Raw genomic sequence first — 24308 nt, forward strand, 5'->3', positions numbered from 1 at the left:
CTTCAGGCTTTAGGCAAACAGTGCAGTTTTGGTCACCTCAGTTGAAAACTTGAAGCCTGGGCACTGCCACCTGCTTGTCTGCAGAAGTCTCTTCTCCTCTCTTGCAGCACCAACAGCACTGCCCTGCTGCAGCAGGCCAGGGGTGCACAGCTGCATTTTACAGCCACTAACGCTGACCAGAAAGGAGCTCCCCTAACAACCACCTCTGAGCAGCCACAGGCTGCAGCGAGGGCAGGCTCCTGCTGCTCAGAGTCCTCTAGAACCTGGGCAGTTCCCTCAGCCCAAGTCTGCACCAACAAGCAACAGATGCCAGGGGGAGCAGCTCCGTGAGGAGCGTTTCACAGCATCGCAGAGTTAACCAGGTTGGAAGAGACCTCTAGGATCATAGGATCAGGCAGGCTGGAAGAGAGCTCCAAGCTCATCCAGCCCAACCCAGCCCCCAGCCCTGCCCAACCCACCAGACCATGGCACTAAGTGCCCCAGCCAGGCTTGGCTTCAGCACCTCCAGCCATGGGCACTGCACCACCTCCCCGGGCAGCCCATTCCAGTGCCAATCACTCTCTCTGCCATAGAACCACAGAACCAAGCAGGTTGGAAGAGAGCTCCAAGATCATCCAGCCCAATCAAGCACCCAGCCCTGGCCAACTCACCAGACCATGGCACTAAGTGCCCCAGCCAGGCTTTTCTTCAACACCTCCAGCCATGGGCACTGCACCACCTCAAGAACTTCCTCCTAGCACCCAGCCTAGACCTGCCCTGGCACAGCTTGAGGCTGTGTCCCCTTCTCCTGGCCCTGCCTGCCTGGCAGCAGAGCCCAACCCCACCTGGCTACAGCCTCCCTGCAGGCAGCTGCAGGCAGCAATGAGCTCTGCCCTGAGCCTCCTCTGCTGCAGGCTGCACCCCCCCAGCTCCCTCAGCCTCTCCTCACAGGGCTGTGCTCCAGGCCCCTCCCCAGCCTTGCTGCCCTGCTCTGGGCACCTTCCAGCACCTCAGCATCTCTCTGCAATGGAGGAGCCCAGAAATGGACACAGCACTCAAACTGCTCTCTGCCCATCCCTACCTCGTTCCCCTCTCCTCTCTCACAAGCCCACACTGGGTGTCTCGGAGCAGGACCATGTGCCAGTGTGGCAGAGACCCTCTGCTGCTTCTGCTGCTCTCTGCTCCCCAGGAAACAGCCACACACACAAACCCTCCATCAGTCCTTCACATGGAGCTCTCCTCACACATCTGGAAACAGCTGGCACACATTTCCCCACCCTCTTACCAGGTTCCCAACAGCCAGGACGTGTTCAAACTCTGGGGTCATGGGGTGGTGCTCCATGGCCATGAACAAGGTGTTCAGCACGATGCAGATGGTGATGGCCAAGTCCACAAAAGGATCCATCACAATCAGGTTCACAATCTCCTTCAGCTTGATCCAGTATGGGTGGCACTCCCAGATCAAGAAGGTGTTGGCAAATTTATACCAGCAAGGGGGACACTTCCTCTGGGACTCTTCCAGCTCTGCAGTTACAAACCAAGACAGCAACAGAGGTCAGCCCTTGGCTGCAAGGCTGCTGGACCTGCCTGGTGCTCAGCACAGCTGAGGTCCTGTCTGGCCATGCCTGTCAGGAACCCTTCTGGTGTCTGCCTGCATTCTTGGCCCCACACAGACCCAAACCTCACTCCTGAGGAGCTGTAGGTTGCTTACCAGCAGCTTTGAGCCCCAGAGCTGCTAAGCTCTGAACCCCATGGCCATGGGCAATCAGCCTAGGGGTGGGAAGGGACCTCTGGAGCTCATCTGGCTCCATCCCCTGCAGCTTGGCCAAGATCAGGCTGCACAGGAACACACCCAGGGAGGTTCTGAGAGTCTCCAGAGAAGGAGGCTCCACAGCCTCCGTGGGCAGCCTGCTCCAGCCTCTCCTCACCCTCACTCTAAACAATTCCTTCCCCATCTCCACTCTACATTTGCCCTCATCCCAGACCCCCATGGGCACACCAATGCCTTGGGCAGACCCATGTAGGCTAAGAGCTCAGACTCAGGCCTGGCAGAGCTACCCTCAAAAGTGGTACCTAAACCCAGCAGAGGTTGGTACTTGAGGCTCAGGGTCTTGCAAGGTTCCCTTCAGGCCTCCCAGCTGCTGAGGTGGGCAGGGGAAGGTCCCTGCCCTCCCTTCCCCATTGGCTCCCTGGTTGCTTGGTGTTCAGTTGCCTGGGAATTTCTAAAGTGGAAAGGCAGGAGCTGAGGAGCTGCAGCCTGGAGGCGTTGGCGCAGGAGGGGAGCAGCAGCAGCAGCAGCAGCAGCAGAACTTTGCTCTGCTTCTGAGTATTTTTAGTTTTCCTCCAGTTCTGTTGCAGGAGGCAGCAGGAATTTGAGCTCAGCAACCTCACAGGGCTGCTGCTCACGAATCCTCCCTGCTCCCTGCACCACAGCTTTGGAGTCTCCGCTCCTGGTGCTGCCCATTTCAGAACTCCACCACCCTGAAGTCCCTTTCCCTTCCTGGCAGCTGTCACATCTCAGCTCAGCGTCTGCAGGGGGCCTACAGGAGAGGCTGGGGAAGGGCTCCTTAGAAGGACCTGCGGTGAAAGTGTGTCCCTGCAGAGGGACAGCTCCAGCAGAGGGAACCCAGGGCAGATGTGAGGTAAGGAACTAACCCATCACTGCCTGCTGGAGGGGTCCTCTGCCTTCCCTATCGAGCCAGCCCAGTGCAAGCACGAAGGGCACACCCTGAGCCACACCTACCCTCCACCAGGGTATGGTCAGCCCTGTCATGGCACACCCTGAGCCACACCTACCCTCCACCAGGGTGTGGTCAGCCCTGTCATGGCACACCCTGAGCCACACCTACCCTCCACCAGGGTGTTGGTCAGCCCTGTCATGGCACACCCTGAGCCACACCTACCCTCCACCAGGGTGTTGGTCAGCCCTGTCATGGCACACCCTGAGCCACACCTACCCTCCACCAGGGTGTGGTCAGCCCTGTCATGGCACACCCTGAGCCACACCTACCCTCCACCAGGGTGTTGGTCAGCCCTGTCATGGCACACCCTGAGCCACACCTACCCTCCACCAGGGTGTTGGTCAGCCCTGTCATGGCACACCCTGAGCCACACCTACCCTCCACCAGGGTGTTGGTCAGCCCTGTCATGGCACACCCTGAGCCACACCTACCCTCCACCAGGGTGTTGGTCAGCCCTGTCATGACGCTGTTGGTCCGATCCTTCCTTCCGTAGGATGCATTCACCTGATCCATGGAGACCAGGAGGGAGCCTCCAGGCTTCTTTCTGATCTCGATTTCAGTGGTGCCCTGCAAAATTCACCTGGTGATGAGCACAAACTCTTCATCCTCCCAGTGTCTCCCACACCCTCAGCCTGGGGATGTGGCCCCTTTGCTCCCTTCTCCCTTTCCCACCCTCTGTGCGTGCTCAACCCAACCCTCCAGCCCTCATTCCTGCCAGCACCCTGCAGCCTTACACCAAACAAGGACTGGGTTTTGAAGGCCATTTGCAATGAAGACTGCTGCAAGGCAAAGCCACTGCAGGGACCCTCGGGCAGGCCACAAGCCTGCAGTTCCACAACGCATCTGCTCAGTGTGAGCTCCACCCCAGTCTCATCTGAGCCACCTAAGTCGCTGTGGCTCAGGAGCTGAACACCTGACAGCAGCAGCAGCAGCAGCAGCTGCTGAACGTTGGGATGAAAGCAGCTCAGCCACATCACTGTCCCAGAACCGTGGGATTTCCTCCCACTCCAGCCCAGCAGGGAGCTGATTTTCCAACACCACAGAGGTTTGAAACTCTGTCTTGATGTCACTCTTGTGAAGGTTAACCTCGGCGCCCCTCCAGCCTGCACTTCTAAAGGCACCTTGCAGTTTCCATCCTACTCATATCTGCCTTTAATTAAGGCCTCAGCTCCGAGCAGGAAGCCAGGAGGAGGAGGAGGAGTTGGCTCATTGATTTGGAGAAGGAAAGAAAGAGGAAGGCAGAGCAGAGGGCGCTGAACCCAGCACGGACTCCCCATGCTCTGCGCTCGCAGAGGAGGGGAGCAAAGCTCAGCCCCTGCTGCCTTCCTCACTCTCTGCTGGGGAGCTGCACCCTCACCTCGGGCAGGAGGCGGCCCCCAGGCATGCTGGAGGGGGGACCCCCGATGAGGGACACGACCCCGTTGCAGTCCACGGTGCTGTTGCGCTTGAGGCTGCGGCGCAGCGTGGGGAAGATGCGTGAGGAGCGACTGCCTTGGCTGTAGCCGCTGTAGCCGCTGTAGCTGCTGCGGCGGTCACGGCCGCGGATGGGGATGAAGAGGGAGTCCCTGCGGCCCTCGCTCTCCTCCACGGTGCTGTGCTCGTCGTCGGCGAACTCGTTCTCCGAGCCCGGGTCGCGGAACCTCCCCTTGTAGCTGAAGATGCTGCTCTTGCTGTTGTGCCGAGAGAGGAAAGGGGAGCCTGGGATGCTGAGGAGGGACTGGGGGAGAGAAGAAAGCGACAGCGACGTGAGTGGGACGGGAAGGAAGCACTGCAGGGCTCGCAAAGTGCTGCTCGGGAGGTTCTTCCCCTTCCCCGGGTCTGCTGGGCTTATCCCTGCCTAAGAGCAGCGCAGGGAACGAGAACTACCTGGTTCATGATGGAGAACTTCCTGCCCAGCCTGTTGTCCGGCAGCCTGAATGCCTTCCTCCTCATGCCGTCCTCGGACTCAGACTTGAACACCTTCTCGGTGTCACACTTCTCGTCCCCCTCCGACAGTTCCTTGTCCTTCCGTTTTTTCCTCCGGTTCCGCCGCTCCTTGGCGCTCTTGGAGCTGAGTTTGGAGATCTCCGAGGAGCTCCGAGACATCCTCCCCCCTCCATCATCTTCCACAGCATCTTCAGACACTGTCCCTGCTGAAGTGACCATAGCAGCAGCCTGAGGGTGTAGGCAAGAGAAGGGGAAAATCAATCAGACCTCACCGCGATCGATGCTCTGCGTTCTGCTCCCAGCGGGGCTCAGCGCAGGGCAGCAGCAGGTCCGGGGGCAGGGCTGAGGAGTTTGTTCTTTCTCTTAGGAGCAACTCGCAGCCAGGACTTGTAAAAGGTTTTACAACCAACTTCTGCAGGTAGTAAAACCTCCCTTGGCTCCTCAGGCTCGTTTCCAGCCTCCTGCTCCAGGACTGACCAAGCTGCACTGCTCTGGCTTGCAGACTCCCAACAGTTAGGCAGGGAACACAGAAAGTTCCCAGCACAGAGCAAGCACTGCAGGCTCCACACAACCCAGAGACACTGCACCAAGCCAACCCTGGCCAGCAGCTGACTTGATGCCAGGGCAAGCCAGGCATGGCACAGCTGCGTGGCTGCTCTGTAACACCAGGCAAAGAAGCCTTAACATACCCAAATGCACCCAAAGAAAGCCCAAGCGATGCCAGCACTGACCTGGGCTTCCTCCTGCTGCTTTTTCAGTTGTTCTAACATGGCTTTAAACTCTGCCTCCTTCTGCTCTGCCTCCTCCAGCGTGGCCTGGTTCTGCTCCTCGTAAGCCATGGCTACCACAGCCAGGATGAGATTCACCAGGTAGAAGGACCCCACGAAGATCACCAGGACAAAGAAGATCATGTAGGTCTTGCCTGCTGCTCGTAAGGTCTGCCAGGAGGAAGCAGAATGGTGGAGGGAAGGGCAAAGGAAAGGGGGGAGCAGCTCCAGAGTGAGCCCTGACACAGACACTGAGCCCTGACACACAGACACTGAGCCCTGACACACAGACACTGAGCCCTGACACACAACCTGAGCCCTGACACAGACACTGAGCCCTGACACACAGACACTGAGCCCTGACACAGACACTGAGCCCTGACACACAGACACTGAGCCCTGACACACAGACACTGAGCCCTGACAGACACTGAGCCCTGACACACAGACACTGAGCCCTGACACACAGACTGAGCCCTGACACACAACCTGAGCCCTGACACAGACACTGAGCCCTGACACACAGACACTGAGCCCTGACACAGACACTGAGCCCTGACACACAGACACTGAGCCCTGACACACAGACACTGAGCCCTGACACACAACCTGAGCCCTGACACAGACACTGAGCCCTGACACAGACACTGAGCCCTGACACACAACCTGAGCCCTGACACACAGACACTGAGCCCTGACACACAGACACTGAGCCCTGACACACAGACACTGAGCCCCAGCCAGGCTTGGCTCCAACACCTCCAGCCATGGGCACTGCACCACCTCCCTGGGCAGCCCATTCCAGTGCCAATCACTCTCTCTGACAACAACTTCCTAACAACATCCAGCCTCAGCCTGCCCTGGCACAGCTTCAGGCTGTGTCCCCTTCTCCTGCCCCTGCCTGCCTGGCAGCAGAGCCCAACCCCACCTGGCTACAGCCTCCCTGCAGGCAGCTGCAGGCAGCAATCAGCTCTGCCCTGAGCCTCCTCTTCTGCAGGCTGCACCCCCCCAGCTCCCTTGCCCTTTGCCTGCTCTGCCTCCAAGGCACAAAGCAGAAGCCAGGAGGGGGTTGGAGTGGATGACCTTTGGAAGCCCCTTCCAGCCCAGAGCCCCCCATGGCTCCGTGGGACCTTCACTCACCAACTGGTAGAGGTTCTCCCAAAAGTCCTGAGTCATGAGGCGGAAGAGGGCCAGGAAGGCCCAGCTGAAGGTGTCGAAGCTTGTGTAGCCATAGTTGGGATTCCTCCCTGCCTTCATGCACGTGTAGCCCTCAGGGCATTGGCTGTGGGCACGACAAGAGCCACTGCTGGCCACCCAAGGCAGGCTGGCAGCGGGCAGAGGAGCCAAGGGAGGGCTCTGGCAGCTCTGCCAATGGCAGCACACATCCTGCTCCTGGGAGGAGAGCAGGCAGGGGGCTGGCAGGCAGGGGGGCAGAGGAGCTCTCTTGAGCATCCTGCAGTAGTGTGGAGCTTTTGAGCCAAGGTGAGAAGAGAGGGGCAGCTTTGGGCAGAGAGGGGCAGCTTTGGGCAGAGAGGGGCAGCTTTGGGCAGGGAGGGGCAGCTTTGGGCAGAGAGGGGCAGCTTTGGGCAGAGAGGGGCAGCTTTGGGCAGGGAGGGGCAGCTTTGGGCAGAGAGGGGCAGCTTTGGGCAGGGAGGAGAAGCTTTGGGCAGGGAGGAGAAGCTTTGGGCAGAGAGGGGCAGCTTTGGGCAGAGAGGGGCAGCTTTGGGCAGGGAGGAGAAGCTTTGGGCAGGGAGGAGAAGCTTTGGGCAGAGAGGGGCAGCTTTGGGCAGAGAGGGGCAGCTTTGGGCAGGGAGGAGAAGCTTTGGGCAGGGAGGAGAAGCTTTGGGCAGGGAGGAGAAGGTTCTGTGAGAGAGGGGCAGTTTTGGGCAGGGAGGAGAAGCTTTGGGCAGAGAGGGGCAGCTTTGGGCAGAGAGGGGCAGCTTTGGGCAGGGAGGAGAAGCTTTGGGCAGGGAGGAGAAGCTTTGGGCAGGGAGGAGAAGCTTTGGGCAGGGAGGAGAAGCTTTGGGCAGGGAGGAGAAGCTTTGGGCAGGGAGGAGAAGGTTCTGCGAGAGAGGGGCAGCCCTGGGCAGGAAGGGGCAGCTCTGGGCAGGGAGGAGAAGCTTTGGGCAGGGAGGAGAAGCTTTGGGCAGGGAGGAGAAGCTCTGGGCAGGGAGGAGAAGCTTTGGGCAGGGAGGAGAAGGTTCTGCGAGAGAGGGGCAGCCCTGGGCAGGGAGGAGAAGGTTCTGCAAGAGAGGAGCAGCTTTGGGCAGGGAGGGGCAGCTTCTGCCAGGGAGGGACAGCTTTGGCCAGGGAGGGACAACTTCGGCCAGAGTGGGGCAGCTTTGGTCAGAGAGGGGCAGCTTGTGCCAGTCTGCAGCTCTCCAGGCATGGGGCACAGTGCTGGGACCTGCCTGGCAGAAAAGTGCCTGGGGATGTTGGTTGACAGCAGTTAGAGATGAATCAGGGAGTGCCCAGGTGGGCAAGAAGGCCACCAGCAGTGGGGTGGGCACCATCAGCACTGGTGTGGGCAGCAGGACAGTGCCCCTGGACTGGGCACTGAGGAGGCCACAGAGTGGCAAAGGATGAACAGCTACAGTAAGAAACAGGAAACCTTCTCCAGGGGCAAGAGAAGGAAGCAAAGGGAAATGCTGCAAAGGCTTTGCCAGCATCAGAGGTGCTGAGAGTCTCCTTCCACTGAAGCTCACCACTCACCCTGCATCAGAGCTGTTTCCACAGAGCAAAGGATCAGGGGCACCAGGAATGATGTAAAAATTTGCTGAAGGAGATGAAAAAGAGCAGGTTAGAAGGTGAAAAAGCCAAGACTGCAGGCACACACCTGTGGAGCTAGAGGAGCTGCCCCCCAAGCACCTACCAAAACACCTCCCCCACCCCCAACACCTTAAAAACCTCCCCTGGAGATCTCCTGCTGATGACTTTGTCACTGCCCTCCCTCAGCTCTCAGCCTGTGGCTCTCTGAGTCCTGCTTTGGCAGCTGGGTTGGACTCAATCACCTCCACAGGTCCCTTCCAACCCACAGATTCACAGAGTGCACTGGGCTGGAGGGGACCCCTCGAAGCTCATCTTGGCCAACCCCCCCCCTACAGTCAGCAGGGACCCCTCCTGCTGGAGCAGGCTGCCCAGGGCCATATCCATTCCCTCAGTCCACCATTCTGTGCCCTGAGCAAGAGGCTTCTGCTGCACCAAGCTGGACACCTCCCAGCTCAGTGCACATCAGAGAGGCAGCAGCTTCCTGTGCAGATGCTGGCCCTAAATCCAGAGCCTGCTGCAGCCAACGTTTAAGTGCTGTGAGTGATGCCAGGACCATTTCATAGAACCAGGCAGGTTGGCAGAGAGCTCCAAGCTCACTCAGCACAACCCAGCCCCCAGCCCTGCCCAACCCACCAGACCATGGCACTAAGTGCCCCAGGCAGGCTTGGCACCAACACCTCCAGCCATGGGCACTGCACCACCTCCCTGGGCAGCCCATTCCAGTGCCAATCACTCTCTCTGACAACAACTTCCTAACAACATCCAGCCTGAGCCTGCCCTGGCACAGCTTCAGGCTGTGTCCCCTTCTCCTGGCCCTGCCTGCCTGGCAGCAGAGCCCAACCCCACCTGGCTACAGCCTCCCTGCAGGCAGCTGCAGGCAGCAATGAGCTCTGCCCTGAGCCTCCTCTGCTGCAGGCTGCACCCCCCCAGCTCCCTCAGCCTCTCCTCACAGGGCTGTGCTCCAGGCCCCTCCCCAGCCTTGCTGCCCTGCTCTGGGCACCTTCCAGCACCTCAACATCTCTCTGCAGTGCAGGAGCCCAGCACTGGGCACAGCACTTCACAACACAAAAAAAATCCATCAGAAGAGATCCTGCTCCTCTGGCCAGAGATATTCTCAATCTCTGCTCTCCAGACCTCGGCAGGGGAGAGCACCCAACCCACCACAGGAGATGGTTGGAGGAGAGGAGCTCTGAGGCCAAGCTGAGCCCTTCTGGCAGGTTGTGGGGTGGGGGTGAGGTGGAGGTCAGTGCAGCAATACCCACACATGTTGTTGGTGTACTCCTCCCAGTCGAAGCCCCTGGAGCCGTTGTCCAGGAAGGTCTCGTTGACATTGATGGGCCAAATCACACACTTGTTGCGCAGGTTGCCCATGAACAGCTGCAGCCCAATCAGGGCAAAGACACTCAGGCAGAACACAGTCAGGATCATCACATCTGACAGCTTCTTCACCGACTGGATCAGGGCACCCACGATGGTCTTCAGGCCTGCGGAGAGGGCAGCGAGGCTGGAGGTGAGCACCGGGCAAGGGACGGCCCCGGCGCAGGGCACAGTGCCCTCAGCTGCTGGGGGCAGGCCAGAGATGGGGGCTAGAAGGTGGCTGGGAATGCTGGGCAGCTCCTCTAGGCACCTCATCTAGGAACCACCTCTGGGCACCATCTAGCTAGGAACCACCTGGGGACACTTCATCTAGGAACCACCTCTGGGCACCATGTAGCCAGGAACCACCTCTGGGCACCATCTAGCTAGGAACCACCTCTGGACACTTCATCTAGGAACCATCTCTGGGCACCATCTAGCCAGGAACCACCTCTGGACACTTCATCTAGGAACCACCTCTGGGCACCATGTAGCCAGGAACCACCTCTGGGCACCATCTAGCCAGGAACCATCTCTGGGCACCACCTGTCTAGGAGCCACCTCTGGCCACCTCATCTAGGAACCACCTCTGGGCACCACCTGTTTAGGAACCACCTCTGGACACTTCATCTAGGAACCACCTCTGGGCACCACCTGTCTAGGAGCCACCTCTGGGCACTTCATCTAGGAACCACCTCTGGGCACCACCTGTCTAGGAGCCACCTCTGGGCACCTCATCTAGGAACCACTTCTGGGCACCACCTGTCTAGGAACCACCTCTGGGTACCACCAGTCTAGGTATCATCTACCTAGGAACCACTTCTGGGCACCTCATCTAGGAACCACTTATCTAGGAGCAAACTCTCGGCTCCATCTATCTAGGAGCCACCTCTGGGTACCACCTGTCTAGGAACCACCTCTAGGCACCATCTAGCCAGGAACCACCTCTGGGCACCACCTGTCTAGGAACCACCTCTGGGTACCACCATTCTAGGAACCACTTTTGGGCACCTCACCTAGGAACCACTTATCTAGGAACCACCTCTGGGCACCTCATGTAGGAGCCACCTCTGGGCACCATCTACCTAGGAACCACCTCTGGGCACCTCATGTAGGAGCCACCTCTGGGCATCACCTCTGGTTTTCCCCCAGGGTGATGCCTGAGTCAAGCTCTGCAGTTTCCATGGGCAGCTCACAGGATCCTGTGCTTATGAGTGAGAGGTGAAGGAGGCTGAAGGGAGGGAGGAGATGGGGGGGAAAAAACTCCACATGACAGCTCCAGCTGACCTGGGGGGAGCCAGAGCCAAGGCTACTGGGAGGCTGAGGAGACCCTGGCACAGGTTGAGGGTGGTGAGACACTGGCACAGGTTGTCCAGGGAGGTTGTGGAGCACAGAAGCACAGAATGTGATCTTTGATCACATTCTGTGCTTCTGTGCTCCACAACCTCCCTGGAGGTGTTCCAGGCCAGGTGGGATGAGGCTGGGCTGGTGGCAGGGGTCCCTGGGCTAGCAGTAACTGCTCTCTGTAGGTCCCTTCCAGCCCAACCCCCCTCTGTGGAACCTTCCCATGCCAGCAGGGGTTTGAATCCACATCAGGATCATCACGATTCAAACCCACAGCAACACAAAAGGATCCCTGGGGGAGGAATCAGTTCTTAAAGTCTCTTTCCCTTCGACCTTCTAAGCTTCCTATCAGTGCCAAAGGTCTCCTCCAGCACAGAGCAGCTCCTTGATGTCAGCTCTGGCTGCCAACCCCTCCCCACCCCCATCCATCCTCATCTGCACCTCTCTGCACATGCAGCCTCTGCTCCAGCCCCTGCCCTGCTGCTGGGGACGTTGCCCTCTGCTAAGCAGATAAGGAGGTTTGGAACCCAGGTGATAAGCCGGCAGCAGGAGTGGCCCCCAGGTCGCAGGACAATGACAACTTCTTCCTGTGTGGCAGAGCCAACCACAGCCTGGGTCACAAGCTGGCAGCAGGTGGAGTCTGCTGGCACTGGGCAGTTCAGATGCCAGCAGCTAAAGTGCCAATGAAAAAGTCTCTGGGGGCACCACAAGGCAGGAGGTGACAGCAGCACTGTGGTGCTTTAGCTCAGAGGTGCCACAGTCTGCTCCTGTCACACAGACCCCTGCAGAACCTCCACTGCCTCCATGGAATTTCATCCACAGCCTCTCAGCATTCCCACTTCTATCCTGCCTGACAACAACCCCACGCTGAGGAGAGTGCCAGTGATGGGCAGCAGCTGCAGCTGGCACTGCCCAGAACCCTGGGATGAGTTCCTCTGGAGCTCAGCTCAGTGCTAACATCCCCATCCTGTTCTGGGTGCTGGAAGCAGAGGGGGAACCACTGCAGGCTTCGCTGCCAAGTGGCTGCTAAAGATCACTTCCTGCACATCACCGGGGCCCAGAACCAGCACTTGGTGCCCAAATTCACCCTGGCCAAGCCCCAGGCCAGCGACTCACACACTCTGCATGCCCCACATGGTCAGCTCCAAGGCTGGCAGGGAAGCAGAGTTTGTGCCCTGCCTGCAGAGCCACAGCTGGGGGAGATCCTGTCCCAGGTGCCCACAGCCAGACCCCAGCCCTGGCCGTGCTCAGCTCCCACACCAGATCTGATCCCCTCAGCTGTGGGCAGCAAATCTTCCCTTTGGGGGTGCTGTGTGAGCCAGGAGTGTGCTGCAGCCAGCTCAGGAGGGCTCAGCTCCACTCCTCCTGCTGTCCTTTGGAAGGAGAGGGAAAGAATTCCCTTTGTTTGGAGCAGGATGGGGGAGAAGGCTACAAACCGGAGCTGCTCAGCTCCCTTCCCCACCCCCACAAGGCAGCGCTGCCAGCACAGCCAGGGAGCAGCTCACTGGAAGCTGCAGCATCTTCACTTCAGAGGCTGGAGGCTCTATCTTGGAGCAAGGCAGTTAATGCCAGCTGCAGGCTGGCAGAATCCCAACTGCACCTCAGATCCCTCCAGTGCAGGGCTGCCAGCAACCACCAAATGCCTTTTGCTCTTTGTGCACTGCCAGACACTGAGGAGGGCCAAGGGAGAACATTGATTCCAGCATCAGACTCTCGTTTGGTGCAAGGGAAGCAGGTGCCAGGTCAGGACATCATGCACGACAGCCATGGGCAGCTGATGGGGTTAGCAGTCTGGAGTGGGGATAGGAGGGAAGGGTCCCTGTGACCCCACAGCCTCTCTCCTGGCAGAGGCTGTGTGCAAAGTGCAGCCTGAGGCAGCAGAAGAACCAGGAGCAGGAAATGCATCGGGAAAGAAAAACCCCAAGGGAGAGAAGCCCAAAGCTCAGCAGAGGAGTGGCTGAGGAGGCCTTTGCAGGGCAGCCAAGCCCCTGAGAGCTGCCAACTGCAGCTGCTGCCTGAGGCACCTGAGCCTGGAGCTCGACCTTCAAACCATGGCTGCTGCAGGACACTTCCCTGGCCAAGGACTCAGGCTCAGAGGTTCATTGCCAGGCCATGCTGGGCTGCCACGCTGAGGGCAGGGGCACTGCCTACCCTTTACACCAGGCTAAGAGTCTTGAAGTAGCTTTGTAAGTGCCAGCTCTGGGCAACCCAGCTCTGGGGGCTATGGATGAGGACTTGGGGCTTGCTGGAAGCACTTTGGGCCACCCTCTGCTGACTGCAGCTAGTCCCACTACAACACAGAAGGGCAGCAGCTGGCAGTGCCAATGCTCCACTGAGCTTTTTCTACCCCAGATGCCAGCAGCAGCCCTTTCTGAAGGGCTTGAGGTGTGGATCTGTTGGGGGTAGGAGAGCCCTGCAGAGGGACCTGGCCAGGCTGGATGGGTGGGCAGGGGTCAATGGGATGAGAGTGAACAAGGCCAAGGGCAGGTTCTGCACTTTGGCCACAACAACCCCAAGCAGCTCCAGGCTGGGGCCAGAGTGGCTGAGAGCAGGCAGGCAGAGAGGGCCCTGGGGGTGCTGGCAGAGAGGAGCTGCAGAGCAGGCAGCAGTGCCCAGGTGGGCAGCAGAGCCAATGGCATCCTGGGCTGGCTCAGGAGCAGTGTGGGCAGCAGGACAAGGGAGGTTCTTGTGCCCCTGTGCTCAGCACTGCTCAGGCCACCCCTGCAGTGCTGTGCCCAGTTCTGGGCTCCTCCATTGCAGAGAGCTGTTGAGGTGCTGGAAGGTGCCCAGAGCAGGGCAGCAAGGCTGGGGAGGGGCCTGGAGCACAGCCCTGTGAGGAGAGGCTGAGGGAGCTGGGGGGGTGCAGCCTGCAGCAGAGGAGACTGAGGGCAGAGCTGATTGCTGCCTGCAGCTGCCTGCAGGGAGGCTGTAGCCAGGTGGGGTTGGGCTCTGCTGCCAGGCAGGCAGGGCCAGAAGAAGGGGACACAGCCTGGAGCTGTGCCAGGGCAGGCTCAGGCTGGATGTTGTTAGGAAGTTGTTGTCAGAGAGAGTGATTGGCACTGGAATGGGCTGCCCAGGGGGGTGGTGCAGTGCCCATGGCTGGAGGTGTTGCAGCCAAGCCTGGCTGGGGCACTGAGTGCCATGGTCTGGTTGGTTGGGCAGGGCTGGGGGCTGGGTTGTGCTGGGTGAGCTTGGAGCTCTCTGCCAACCTGCTTGGTTCTGTGATTCTGAGGCCAGGCTGGATGAGACTCTGAGCACCCTGAGCTAGTGGGGGGTGCCCCTGCCCATGGCTGATCTTTAAGGTCCCTCCCAAGCCAACCCCTTGCATGGAGCCATGGAGGAGTCTCTGAGCAAGGAAGATCAGAAGCAATCCCTGGATAACTTTGCTCGGATGGACTCAAAGTTCAGGCTCATTTCAGAGCTCAGGCAGCCACATCTGCCCCCAGGGCAGAGCATTCCTCTCCTCATTTGATGTCCCAGAGGCTTGGATTTCAGCCTCCTCCCTTGGCCACAGACTGCAAAGCCCATCAGAGCCACATCAGTACCACGCCTGAGGAAGCAGCAGCGCAGGAGAAGAGCCACAGGGTGGGGTGGGGGAGAGAGGGGTGGGAGGAAGGACACAGACACAAACCAGGCTCGTAAGGCTGAGAGGGTTTCTCACCTGGGATTACAGAGATAGTTTTCAAAGCTCGGAGAACTCTGAAAGTTCTCAATGCTGAGACATTCCCAAGGTCCACAAACTCTGTGACATATCTGCAATGAGGGAGGTCACACACAAAAAGAGAGAGGAGAGGGGAGAGGGAGAGAGGAGAGGGGGAGAGAGAGAGGAGGGGGGAGAGAGAGAGAGGAGAGGGGAGAGAAAGAGAGGAGAGAGGAGATAAAGAGAGGAGGAGGGAGAGAGAGAGGAGAGGGGAGAGGGAGAGAGGGAGAGAGAGAGAGAGGAGAGGGGAGACAGAGAGGAGAGGGGAGACAGAGAGGAGAGGGGAGACAGAGAGGAGAGGGGAGACAGAGAGAGGAGAGGGGAGAGAGAGAGAGGAGAGGGGAGAGAAAGAGAGGAGAGGGGAGAGAAAGAGAGGAGAGGGGAGAGAAAGAGAGGAGAGGGGAGAGAAAGAGAGGAGAGGGGAAAGAGAGGAGAGGGGAAAGAGAGGAGAAGGGAAAGAGGAGAAGGGAAAGAGAGGAGAAGGGAAAGAGAGGAGAAGGGAAAGAAAGGAGAAGGGAAAGAGAGGAGAGGGAAAGAAAGGAGAAGGGAAAGAAAGGAGAGGGAAAGAGAGGAGAAGGGAAAGAGAGGAGAAGGGAAAGAGAGGAGAAGGGAAAGAGAGGAGAAGGGAAAGAGGAGAAGGGAAAGAGAGGAGAAGGGAAAGAGAGGAGAAGGGAAAGAGGAGAAGGGAAAGAAAGGAGAAGGGAAAGAGAGGAGAGGGAAAGAAAGGAGAAGGGAAAGAAAGGAGAGGGAAAGAAAGGAGAAGGGAAAGAGAGGAGAGGGAAAGAAAGGAGAAGGGAAAGAAAGGAGAGGGAAAGAAAGGAGAGGGAAAGAAAGGAGAGGGAAAGAAAGGAGAAGGGAAAGAGAGGAGAGGGAAAGAAAGGAGAGGGAAAGAAAGGAGAAGGAAAGAAAGGAGAGAGAGAAAAAAAAAGGAAAAGAAAAGAAGAAAACAAAAGAACAAAGCCACAGTGACAAAACACACACCAAAAAAAAGAAACCAAGGCACTACAGACGAGGCAAATACATCACTCACAGGGGCCTGCACCCGACAGCTAACACCGAACCCGAGCAGCCTTACCTGGGATAACAGAAATAGTTTTCAAAGCTCTCAGAACCCTGAAAGTGCGCAGAGCTGAAACATTGCCTAGGTTTACAAACTCTGTTATATACCTGCAGAATCAAACCAGAGTTAATGGGCACCGCTGGGGGGGTCACCTCCCTCCCTCTCTGCACCTGAGGGCGGGCAAAAGGAGCTGGGCGCTGGAGTGGCTGGAGGAGAAGGTCGGTGGGGTCCTGGCGGGGGGGGGGGGGGGGGGTTAGGGAAGAGGGTGTCCAGCAGATCCAGGGAGGTGCTCTTCTCCCTCTGCTCTGCCCCTTGCTGAGGTTTCATCTTGAGTGATGGGGTTTGGGGGTCCTCGGTTTAAGGGGGACAGGGATTTGCTGGAGAGGGGCAAGCGGAGGGCTAAGGAGGATGAGGAGGGCACAGCTGATGAGGGGAGGCTGAAGGACCTGGGGCTGAGAGTCTGGAGAAGAGAAGGCTTAGAGGGGGTTTGATAAAGGTGTCTAAGTATCTGAGGGCTGCCAGGAGATGGGGGTCAGGAGATGGGGGACAGGAGATAGGGGGACAGGAGATAGGGGGACAGGAGATAGGGGGACAGGCTCTGGGAGCCAGGAGATGTGGGTCAGGAGATGGGAGACAGGAGATGGGAGCCAGGAGATGGGAGCCAGGAGATGGGGGTCAGGAGATGGGAGACAGGAGATGGGAGCCAGGAGATGGGAGCCAGGAGATGGGGGTCAGGAGATGGGGGTCAGGAGATGGTGGACAGGCTCTGGGAGCCAGGAGATGGGGGTCAGGAGATGGGAGCCAGGAGATGGGGGTCAGGCTCTGCTCACTGCTCCCTGTGATGAGGGGACTGGAGGGCACAGCTGATGGGGGGATGCTGAAGGATCTTTTTAGTCTGGAGAAGAGAAGGCTTAGAGGGGACTTGATAAAAGTTTCTAAGTATCTGAGGGCTGCCAGGAGTGTGGGGGGGGACAGGCTCTGGGGGTCAGCAGGTGGGGGACAGGCTCTGGGGGTCAGGAGATGGGGGACAGGCTCTGCTCACTGCTCTCTTTGATAGGACAAGCAGCAATGGATGGAAGCTGCAGCACAGAAGGTTCCAGCTCAACACAAGGGAGAACTTCTTGCCTGGAAGGGTCCCAGAGCCCTGGCACAGGCTGCCCAGAGAGGTTGTGGAGTCTCCTTCTCTGGAGCCTTTCCAGGCCTGTCTGGATGTGTTGCTCTGTGATCTGTGTCAGATAGGATTGTCCTGCTCTGGCAGAGGGGGGGGGGGATTGGACTCGATGAGCTCTTTGAGTCTCTTCCAATCCCTGACATCTGTGATCCTGTGAACAAGTGGGAATGGCCTCAAGCTGCCACTGGGAAGGTTTAGACTGGACATGAGGAAATGTTCTCCCAGCAAGAGTGGACAGGAACTGGAATGTGCTGCCCAGGGACGTGGTGGAGTCACCAAGCCTGGAGGTGTTTAAAGGTCCTTTGGATGTGGCACTTGAGGATATGGCTTAAGGCTGAACCTTGCAGAGTAGGTTGGGCTTAGTGATCCCTTGGGGGGCTTCTTCCAGCTGGAATGTTCCTGTGATTCTCTGACTCTGTCTGCAGGGAGCAGCTCAGGTGCTGCCAAGGGCTGGAGGAGCAGCAGGCTCAAAGTGGTAGAGCTTGGGGCAAGCTCAGAGCCCCAGAGGCAAGGCTGAGCCTCTCCATGCTGCCAGCAGCTTGTCTAAGGTGCATGGTTGGGTACCTGCAGTCTCCCCTTGGAGAGCCTCCCCTGTGGGGCTGGGCTGGGAGGGGTTGGGGTTGTTTGGAATGGAGAAGAGAAGGCTCCAGGGAGACCTCAGAGCAGCCTTCCAGTGCCTGAAGGGGCTCCAAGAGAGCTGGGGAGGGTTGGGAGTGCCAGGATGAGGGCAATGGCTTTGAGCTGGCAGAAGGGAAACTGAGACTGGAGATGAGGAAGAAATTCTTGGCAGTGAGGGTGGGGAGAGCCTGGCACAGGCTGCCCAGGGAGGTTGTGGCTGCCCCCTCCCTGGAGGTGCCCAAGGCCAGGCTGGATGAGGCTTTGAGCAGCCTGTGCTGGTGGAGGTGTCCCTGCCTGTGGCACTGGGAGATCTTTCAGATCCCTTCCAGCCCAAACCACTCCTTGAAACCTAGAGAGGGGTTGAAAATCCAACCCCAGCTGTCAGAAGTGGGAGCAGACCTGGTGGCATCAGCTCCCTTGGCAGGGGGTTTGGCCTCTTTGCTCCACGTTTGCATGCTGCATTGAGCATCTCTTTTGCAGCCTTCACTTCTCATCCTCTCTGCTTCACTACCTGTTGGTGAGCCTCAGCCCCCAGCAGCCCCCAGTGTGCAAGGGGATAAACCTGAGACACTCAGAGGATAAGAGGCTTAGAGCCAAGTTAATGGAGTTCAACTTCATCACTGCTCTAAGACCAGAACCTTCCTTCTGGGTGCTCTGGGGAGAAGCAGGGCATGGAAATGGACAACATCTCCTGCTGCAGAAGGGCTTCAAGTGCTTCAGAATGCCTCCCCCTCCAGCAGGGTTTAAACGAGGCAGAGGATTGGTGCAAACCAGGAGTGGTTGGAGGCTGCAGGTGACCTCTCTGGAAAGGAGGAGGTCAGAGAGAGAGAGCAGCCAGAGCCTTGGCACAGCTCCTTCAGAGCAGAGCTTTGGGGCCTGGTTGAAGTGAATTCACCAAGAAACAAAGGCAATAAACCAAGCCAGAGGCCAGGGTGGTCTGTGGGCACGGAGCCTGCCCAGCACAGGGCTGCTTGTGCACGGCAGGGTCCTGGCTGCTCCCGAGTGCGCTACTGGAGAGCTGCCTTCTGCAGGCAGCCTCCATCTCCTCACACTGAAGGCACAACTGTGCTAAAGGTACAAGCCAAAGGCAGGTAGGAAGATAAAAGTAGGGGGGGGGGGGGGGAAGGAATTTAGCGACCTTGAGTGCAGATTCCAGCCAAGAAAAGGCATTTCAGACCACGTCAGCCTTTTGCTGCTCCTAAATGCAGGTGCTCTGAACCCTTGCAAGTGAAGCTCCTGAGTCTTCCTATGTGAGCCCTCACTGTTCATCTGCTGCTGTTGGCTACAGGAGCCCAAACATGGCCAAAAGCAAACCCCAGAGGGTTTATGGACAACAGAAACCTCCTCCCCCGACGCCTCAGGCTGCCAATGCCCCACACCCAGCTGCTGAGCAGCACTGAGCCTAAGCAAGGACCCACACAGGCCAGTGAGGACAGACCCAGGCATGCACCTCCCAGCTCTGCCACCCCCAGGACTCCTCCCTGCCAGACCCAGCAAGCTGAGCTGGCATGAGGGAAAAGAATGAGCAAGGAAAAGGAAGAGCTCCCTTGCCTGGCACTGCACTGGGCAGGGGCTCAGGGAGGGCTCAGTCTGAAGCTGCACCCCAGGGAAGTGTAAGGTGCAAGCCCAAGGAGCACAGGAGTGGTAGGGAGCAGGGTTTGAGGGTGTTTGGCTCCTTGGGCTGTGCAGAGCAGGCTCAGCTGCCACCCTGGCACAGGAGGCAGCTCAGGTGCCAGGCTGCAGTGTGGAGCCTTGAAGGAACGAGGGCAGCTGCCAGAAAACAGGAAGGGTTTGGAGCAGCAACTCCCTGAGTGCCATGGGCTGAGGATAGGTCTGGTTGGGCAGATGGGATTCCCCAGGCACTTTGGATCCCCAGGTATGGATTCCCAGGCAGTTTGGATCCCCAGGTATGGATTCCCAGGCAGTTTGGATCCCCAAGCATGGATTCCCAGGCAGTTTGGATTCCTCAGGCATGGATTCCCAGGCAGTTTGGATCCCCAGGCATGGATTCCCAGGCAGTTTGGATCCCCAGGGATGGATTCCCAGGCACTTTGGATCCCCAGGTATGGATTCCCAGGCAGTTTGGATCCCCAGGCATGGATTCCCAGGCAGTTTGGATTCCCCAGGTATGGATTCCCAGGCAGTTTGGATTCCCAAGTTTAGATTCCCAAGTAGTTTGATTTCCCAGGCATGGATTCCCAGGCAGTTTGGATTCCCAAGCATAGATTCCTGGGCAGTTTGGATTCCAGGTATGGATTCCCAGGCAGTTTGGATTCCCAGGTAGTTTGGATCCCCAGGGATATATTCCCAAGCCCTTTGGATCCCCAGGGATGGATTCCCAAACAGTTTGGATCCCCAGGGATGGATTCCCAGGCACTTTGGATCCCCAGGGATGTATTCCCAAGCACTTTGCATCCCCAGGGATGGATTCCCAAACAGTTTGGATCCCCAGGGATGGATTCCCAAGCAGATTGGATCCCCAGGGATGGATTCCCAAGCAGATTGAATTCCCAGGGATGTATTCCCAGGCACTTTGGATCCCCAGGGATGGATTCCCAAGCAGATTGGATCCCCAGGGATGTATTCCCAAGCAGTTTGGATCCCATGGGATGTATTCCCAAGCAGATTGGATCCCCAGGGATGGATTCCCAGGCCCTTTGGATCCCCACTTTAGATCTGTGCCTCTATCAGCCTCAACCCTTCCTCTCTCCCCACCGCTTGCCCTCAGTCTCCTTTACACTTCCCTTCCAACCTCCCCCCAGGAAGAAAAAAATTCCTTTTCCTTGCTTTTTCCTTTCCTCCTTCCACATCCTGAGGGCCTCATCCCCCCCCTGCCCCGGGGCCACAAGCAGCTGAGAGTGGCTGAGAGCTCAACTTACGCCATCATAATGACGCTGAAATCCAGCCAGTTCCAGGGGTCGCGCAGGAAGGTGAAGCCATCTATGCAGAAGCCTCTGGCAATGATTTTCACGAGTGACTCGAAGGTATAAATCCCAGTGAATGTGTACCTGGCAGGAGGGGAGGGGGAGAGCAACCTGGAGCAAAGGCGTTTGTGAGTCACAGGCAGCAGCAGTGTGGCCAGCAGGGCCAGGGAGGGGATTCTGCCCCTCTGCTCTGCTCTGCTCTGCTGAGACCCCACCTGGAGTCCTGCATCCAGCTCTGGAGCCCCTGGGCCAAGAGGGCTGTGGAGATGCTGGAGAGTGTCCAGAGCAGGGCCAGGAGGATGCTGAGAGGCTGCAGCAGCTCTGCTGTGAGCACAGCCTGAAAGAGTTGGGGCTGTGCAGGCTGGAGCAGAGGAGGCTCCCAGGTGAGCTTCTTGTGGCCTGCCAGGAGCTGAAGTGGGCTCCAAAAAAGCTGGGGAGGGACTTTTGAGGCTGTGAGAGAGTGGCAGGAGTGGGGGGGATGGAGCAGAGCTGGAGGTGAGGAGAGTGAGGCTGGAGGTGAGGAGGAAGTTGTTGAGCAGGAGAGTGGTGAGAGCCTGGCAGGGGTTGCCCAGGGAGGTGGTTGAGGCTCCATGGCTGGAGGTGTTTGAGGCCAGGCTGGGTGAGGCTGTGTGCAGCCTGCTCTAGGGTAGGGTGTCCCTGGGCATGGCAGGGGGGTTGGCACTGCCTGCTCCTTATGCTCCCTTCCAACCCTGCCTGATTCTACGACGTCAACCACTCCGAGGCTGCACCCAGCGGATGCAAAAGTGGCTTCATGCTAAGAGGGGGTGGGGGGAGGGGGGAGGGAAAGGGGAGAGGGAAAAAAAAACAACCCCAAACCTCTCAACCGAAACAAAAAGCACCGCGGGGAGGGTCGCAAAGGCAACACAAAAGGGTTTTACTTACTCCACATTCTTCGACCATTCAGGTGGGTTACTAAAAGTCATGAACACGCAGTTGGTCAAAATAGTGCACATAATGATCATGCTAAATACTGTAGGGCCGAGTCAAGGATCAAAGGGACACGAAGGTGGCTCCTGCCAGCACCTTTTGGCTCCCTCCAGCACCTTTTGGCTCCCTCCAGACCACTTCGCTGCTCTAAACCCCACCGGGTCCCAGCCTGATGGCTCCAGACTGCGAGGAAGAGGCAGGATGCTCCCAGCCAGCAGAAGCAGGAGCAAGGTAAGAGTTTGTGTGGCACCTCTGGAGTACCTTCCAGTGGTTTTGTGGCACCTCTGGGGCACCTTTCAGTGGGTTTTGGCATCTTTAGGGCACCTTTCAGTGGGTTTTGGCACCTTTCAATGGGGATTTGGCACCTCTAGGGCACCTTTCAGTGGGTTTTGGCATCTTTAGGGCACCTTTCAGTGGGTTTTGGCATCTTTAGGGCACCTTTCAGTGGGTTTTGGCACCTTTCAATGGGGATTTGGCACCTCTAGGGCACCTTTCAGTGGGTTTGTGGCACCTCTGGGGCACCTTTCAATAGATTTTGGCATCTTTAGGGCACCTTTCAGTGGGTTTGTGGCACCTCTAGGGCACCTTCCAGTGGGTTTTGGCACCTTCAGGGCACCTTTCAATGGATTTGGGCATCTTTAGGGCACCTCTCAATGGGTTTATGGCACCTCTCAGTGGGTTTGTGGCACCTTTCAACGGGTTTGTGGCATCTCTAGGGCACCTTTCAGTGAGTTTTGGCATCTTTAGGGCACCTTCCAGTGGGTTTGTGGCACCTCTAGGGCACCTTTCAATGGGTTTGATGCTTTCCAGCATCCCTTCATCATCCCAGAAGCAGTTGCCCATATGGAAATGCCTCCCTGGGGAGCTGCAGCCCATCAGTGCCCTCAGAACCCAGGCAAGAGGGCAGCAGCTGAGGGTTTAGCTTGGAGAAAGCCTTCCCCAGCACCTGGGCTCCCTCCTCTGTGTGCTCAGGACGGCTGCAGGTGGAAGGTGCTGCACTGAGTGGCTCCAGGAGTGCTGCAGGGACAGCAGCAGCTCAGCACTGGAGCTTGGAGTGGATTTTAGCTGCTGCTTGTTAGCAGAATGGTAAAACCCAGGTCAGAGCCAGAGCTGTGTCAAGGCCCAGGACCCACTGCCAGCATCTTGGTCTCACTCTGACAGCTCTGCACCTCCCAGCTGCATCCCAGCAGCATCCAAAAGGGTGGGAAGACATCAGGACTAACACAGAAGCCAAAGCTTCTGCCTCTGGAAAGATGGAAAAGCTTTTTCTGCACATGAGATGCAGGAAGCCAGCACAGAGCAGCCTCTAAAGCAAGAGCTGAGTGCTTCAGAGTCACTTCCTGAGCAGAAAGAAATCAATCAGCAGAGCACAGCAGCTCACTGCTGGCTGCCTGGGGCTCTTCTCATCTGCAGCTGATGCTTCTGGAGCTGTCTGAGCTGCCCAAAGCCCTGCACTGGAACCTTTGGGGAGAGCTTTGCCATTAGGAGGAAGCTTGAGAGCTGCCCTAAGAGCATTAAACGAATGTCTAATTGCACAGGAGGCATCTTTGGCTCCTTCTCCAGCTACTGGCTTCTGTTCTTTCCACCTCCTTTCAGCAGCCAGGCAAAGCTCAACTCCATCCTCCCAACATCAAACACAACTTTTCAATCAGGGCTGTCCCAAACCTGATCCATGCCTGGGCACAGGAAGGTAGAATTGAGCAGGGCAACCAGAACAGAAGCAACCAGGACTGCCTGTGCCCTGCTTCCTCCTCCCCAAAACTGCAACTTTCTCTGCCTGCCCTGAGGCCAACTCAACCTTTTCCCCCTCACCCCCGGGGGGGGGGGATGCAACTCTGCAGCCACTTTTGGAAGCAAGGCAGAAGGGAACAGCTGGAGAGGTTTGTGGCCTGAGCACCCAAGGGCTAAGAGAGCTCAGCAGTAGTTAAAAAGGATATGAATGTATCAAAATTTTAATTGCTATTCTTCTAAACAGGTTAAAAGGACTTAAAATGTACAAGGCAGGAGTGGCACTAAATCGGAAGAGAGTTTTCCCTCTGTTTAGTACTACAAAGGTCTGAGGAGAAACAAAGGGAGAAAGAAAAAGAGAGAGAGAGAGAGAAAGAGTTAAGGACATGAAGATCAAAGCAGGAGCTCTGCACAGACAAGCGACCCCCTGGCATCTCCCCTCCCTCCCTTGGCATCTCCCCTCCTTCCTTTGGCATCTCCCATCCCTTCCTCGCCACCCCCACCCCCACCCCCGGCAGTTTCTGCTCCTCTGGGAGCCTGCCCTGAGCACCACCGCAGCGAGCAGGGCAGCAGGAGGGCAGCTCCAGAGCAGCCACTTGGCAGCAGGCAGCTGCTAGAGAAGGAGCCAAAGCTCCCTCCCGAGAGCTCACATCTCCACCGGGCAGAGGCACAACTCTCTCTGGCCCACAGCAGCTCAGGGCCACAGGTTCAGGAGCAGGACTGGCAGCTAAGCCCGGATCTCATCTCCTTTCTCACTCCCAGCCCTTGTCCCAAGTCCTTCTCCAGCTCTCCTGGAGGTTCTTCAGGTGCTGGGAGGCTGCTCTGAGCTCTCTCTAGAGCCTTCTCCTCTCCAGGCTGCACAGCTCCAGCTCCGCCAGCCTGTGCCCGTAGGGGAGGCTCTGCAGCCCCCTGAGGCACCAACCCCCTGCGGGCAGCTGCTGCCCTCTAATCAGTGCCACGTCGAGGGGCTGAGCTCTATCGAGAACCTGTGGCACGAATCTCCTACCCACGAGGAACCCCTCCCCTCCATCCCCAGGAAACTCCTTTCCACAAGGAATCCCTCCCTAGGAATCTCCTACCCACCAGGAGGATCCAATCCCTCCCCTTCATCCCCGGGAATCTCCTACCCACCAGGAGGATCCAATCCCTCCCCTTCATCCCCGGGAATCTCCTACCCACCAGGAGGATCCAATCCCTCCCCTTCATCCCCGGGAATCTCCTACCCACCAGGAGGATCCAATCCCTCCCCTCCATCCCCGGGAATCTCCTACCCACCA

General features: G+C 58.0%; 1 protein-coding gene across 5 annotated transcripts in view; it reads right to left on the minus strand.

The window, feature by feature from the left end:
• SCN8A (sodium voltage-gated channel alpha subunit 8) overlaps nt 1–24308 on the minus strand; it is a 69532-nt gene that overhangs the window by 28114 nt on the left and 17110 nt on the right. For 2 of the 5 annotated variants that reach the window (XM_064141577.1, XM_064141575.1), the window contains exons 3-14: nt 23240–23359; nt 21259–21347; nt 20311–20439; nt 14544–14635; nt 9445–9666; nt 8126–8189; nt 6554–6695; nt 5378–5584; nt 4587–4874; nt 4078–4437; nt 3152–3287; nt 1265–1503 (exon numbers count right to left, since the gene is read on the minus strand). In XM_064141577.1, coding sequence (XP_063997647.1) covers nt 1265–1503; nt 3152–3287; nt 4078–4437; nt 4587–4874; nt 5378–5584; nt 6554–6695; nt 8126–8189; nt 9445–9666; nt 14544–14635; nt 20311–20439; nt 21259–21347; nt 23240–23359 — 2088 coding nt within the window. Of the gene's footprint in view, nt 1–1264; nt 1504–2828; nt 2932–3151; nt 3288–4077; nt 4438–4586; nt 4875–5377; nt 5585–6553; nt 6696–8125; nt 8190–9444; nt 9667–14543; nt 14636–15657; nt 15750–20310; nt 20440–21258; nt 21348–23239; nt 23360–24308 lie in introns of those variants that run through there. The other 3 variants (XM_064141576.1, XM_064141578.1, XM_064141579.1) reach the window with 3 other exon arrangements.

Source organism: Pogoniulus pusillus, unplaced genomic scaffold (genome assembly GCF_015220805.1).
Source record: "Pogoniulus pusillus isolate bPogPus1 unplaced genomic scaffold, bPogPus1.pri scaffold_58_arrow_ctg1, whole genome shotgun sequence".
Taxonomy (NCBI): domain Eukaryota; kingdom Metazoa; phylum Chordata; class Aves; order Piciformes; family Lybiidae; genus Pogoniulus; species Pogoniulus pusillus.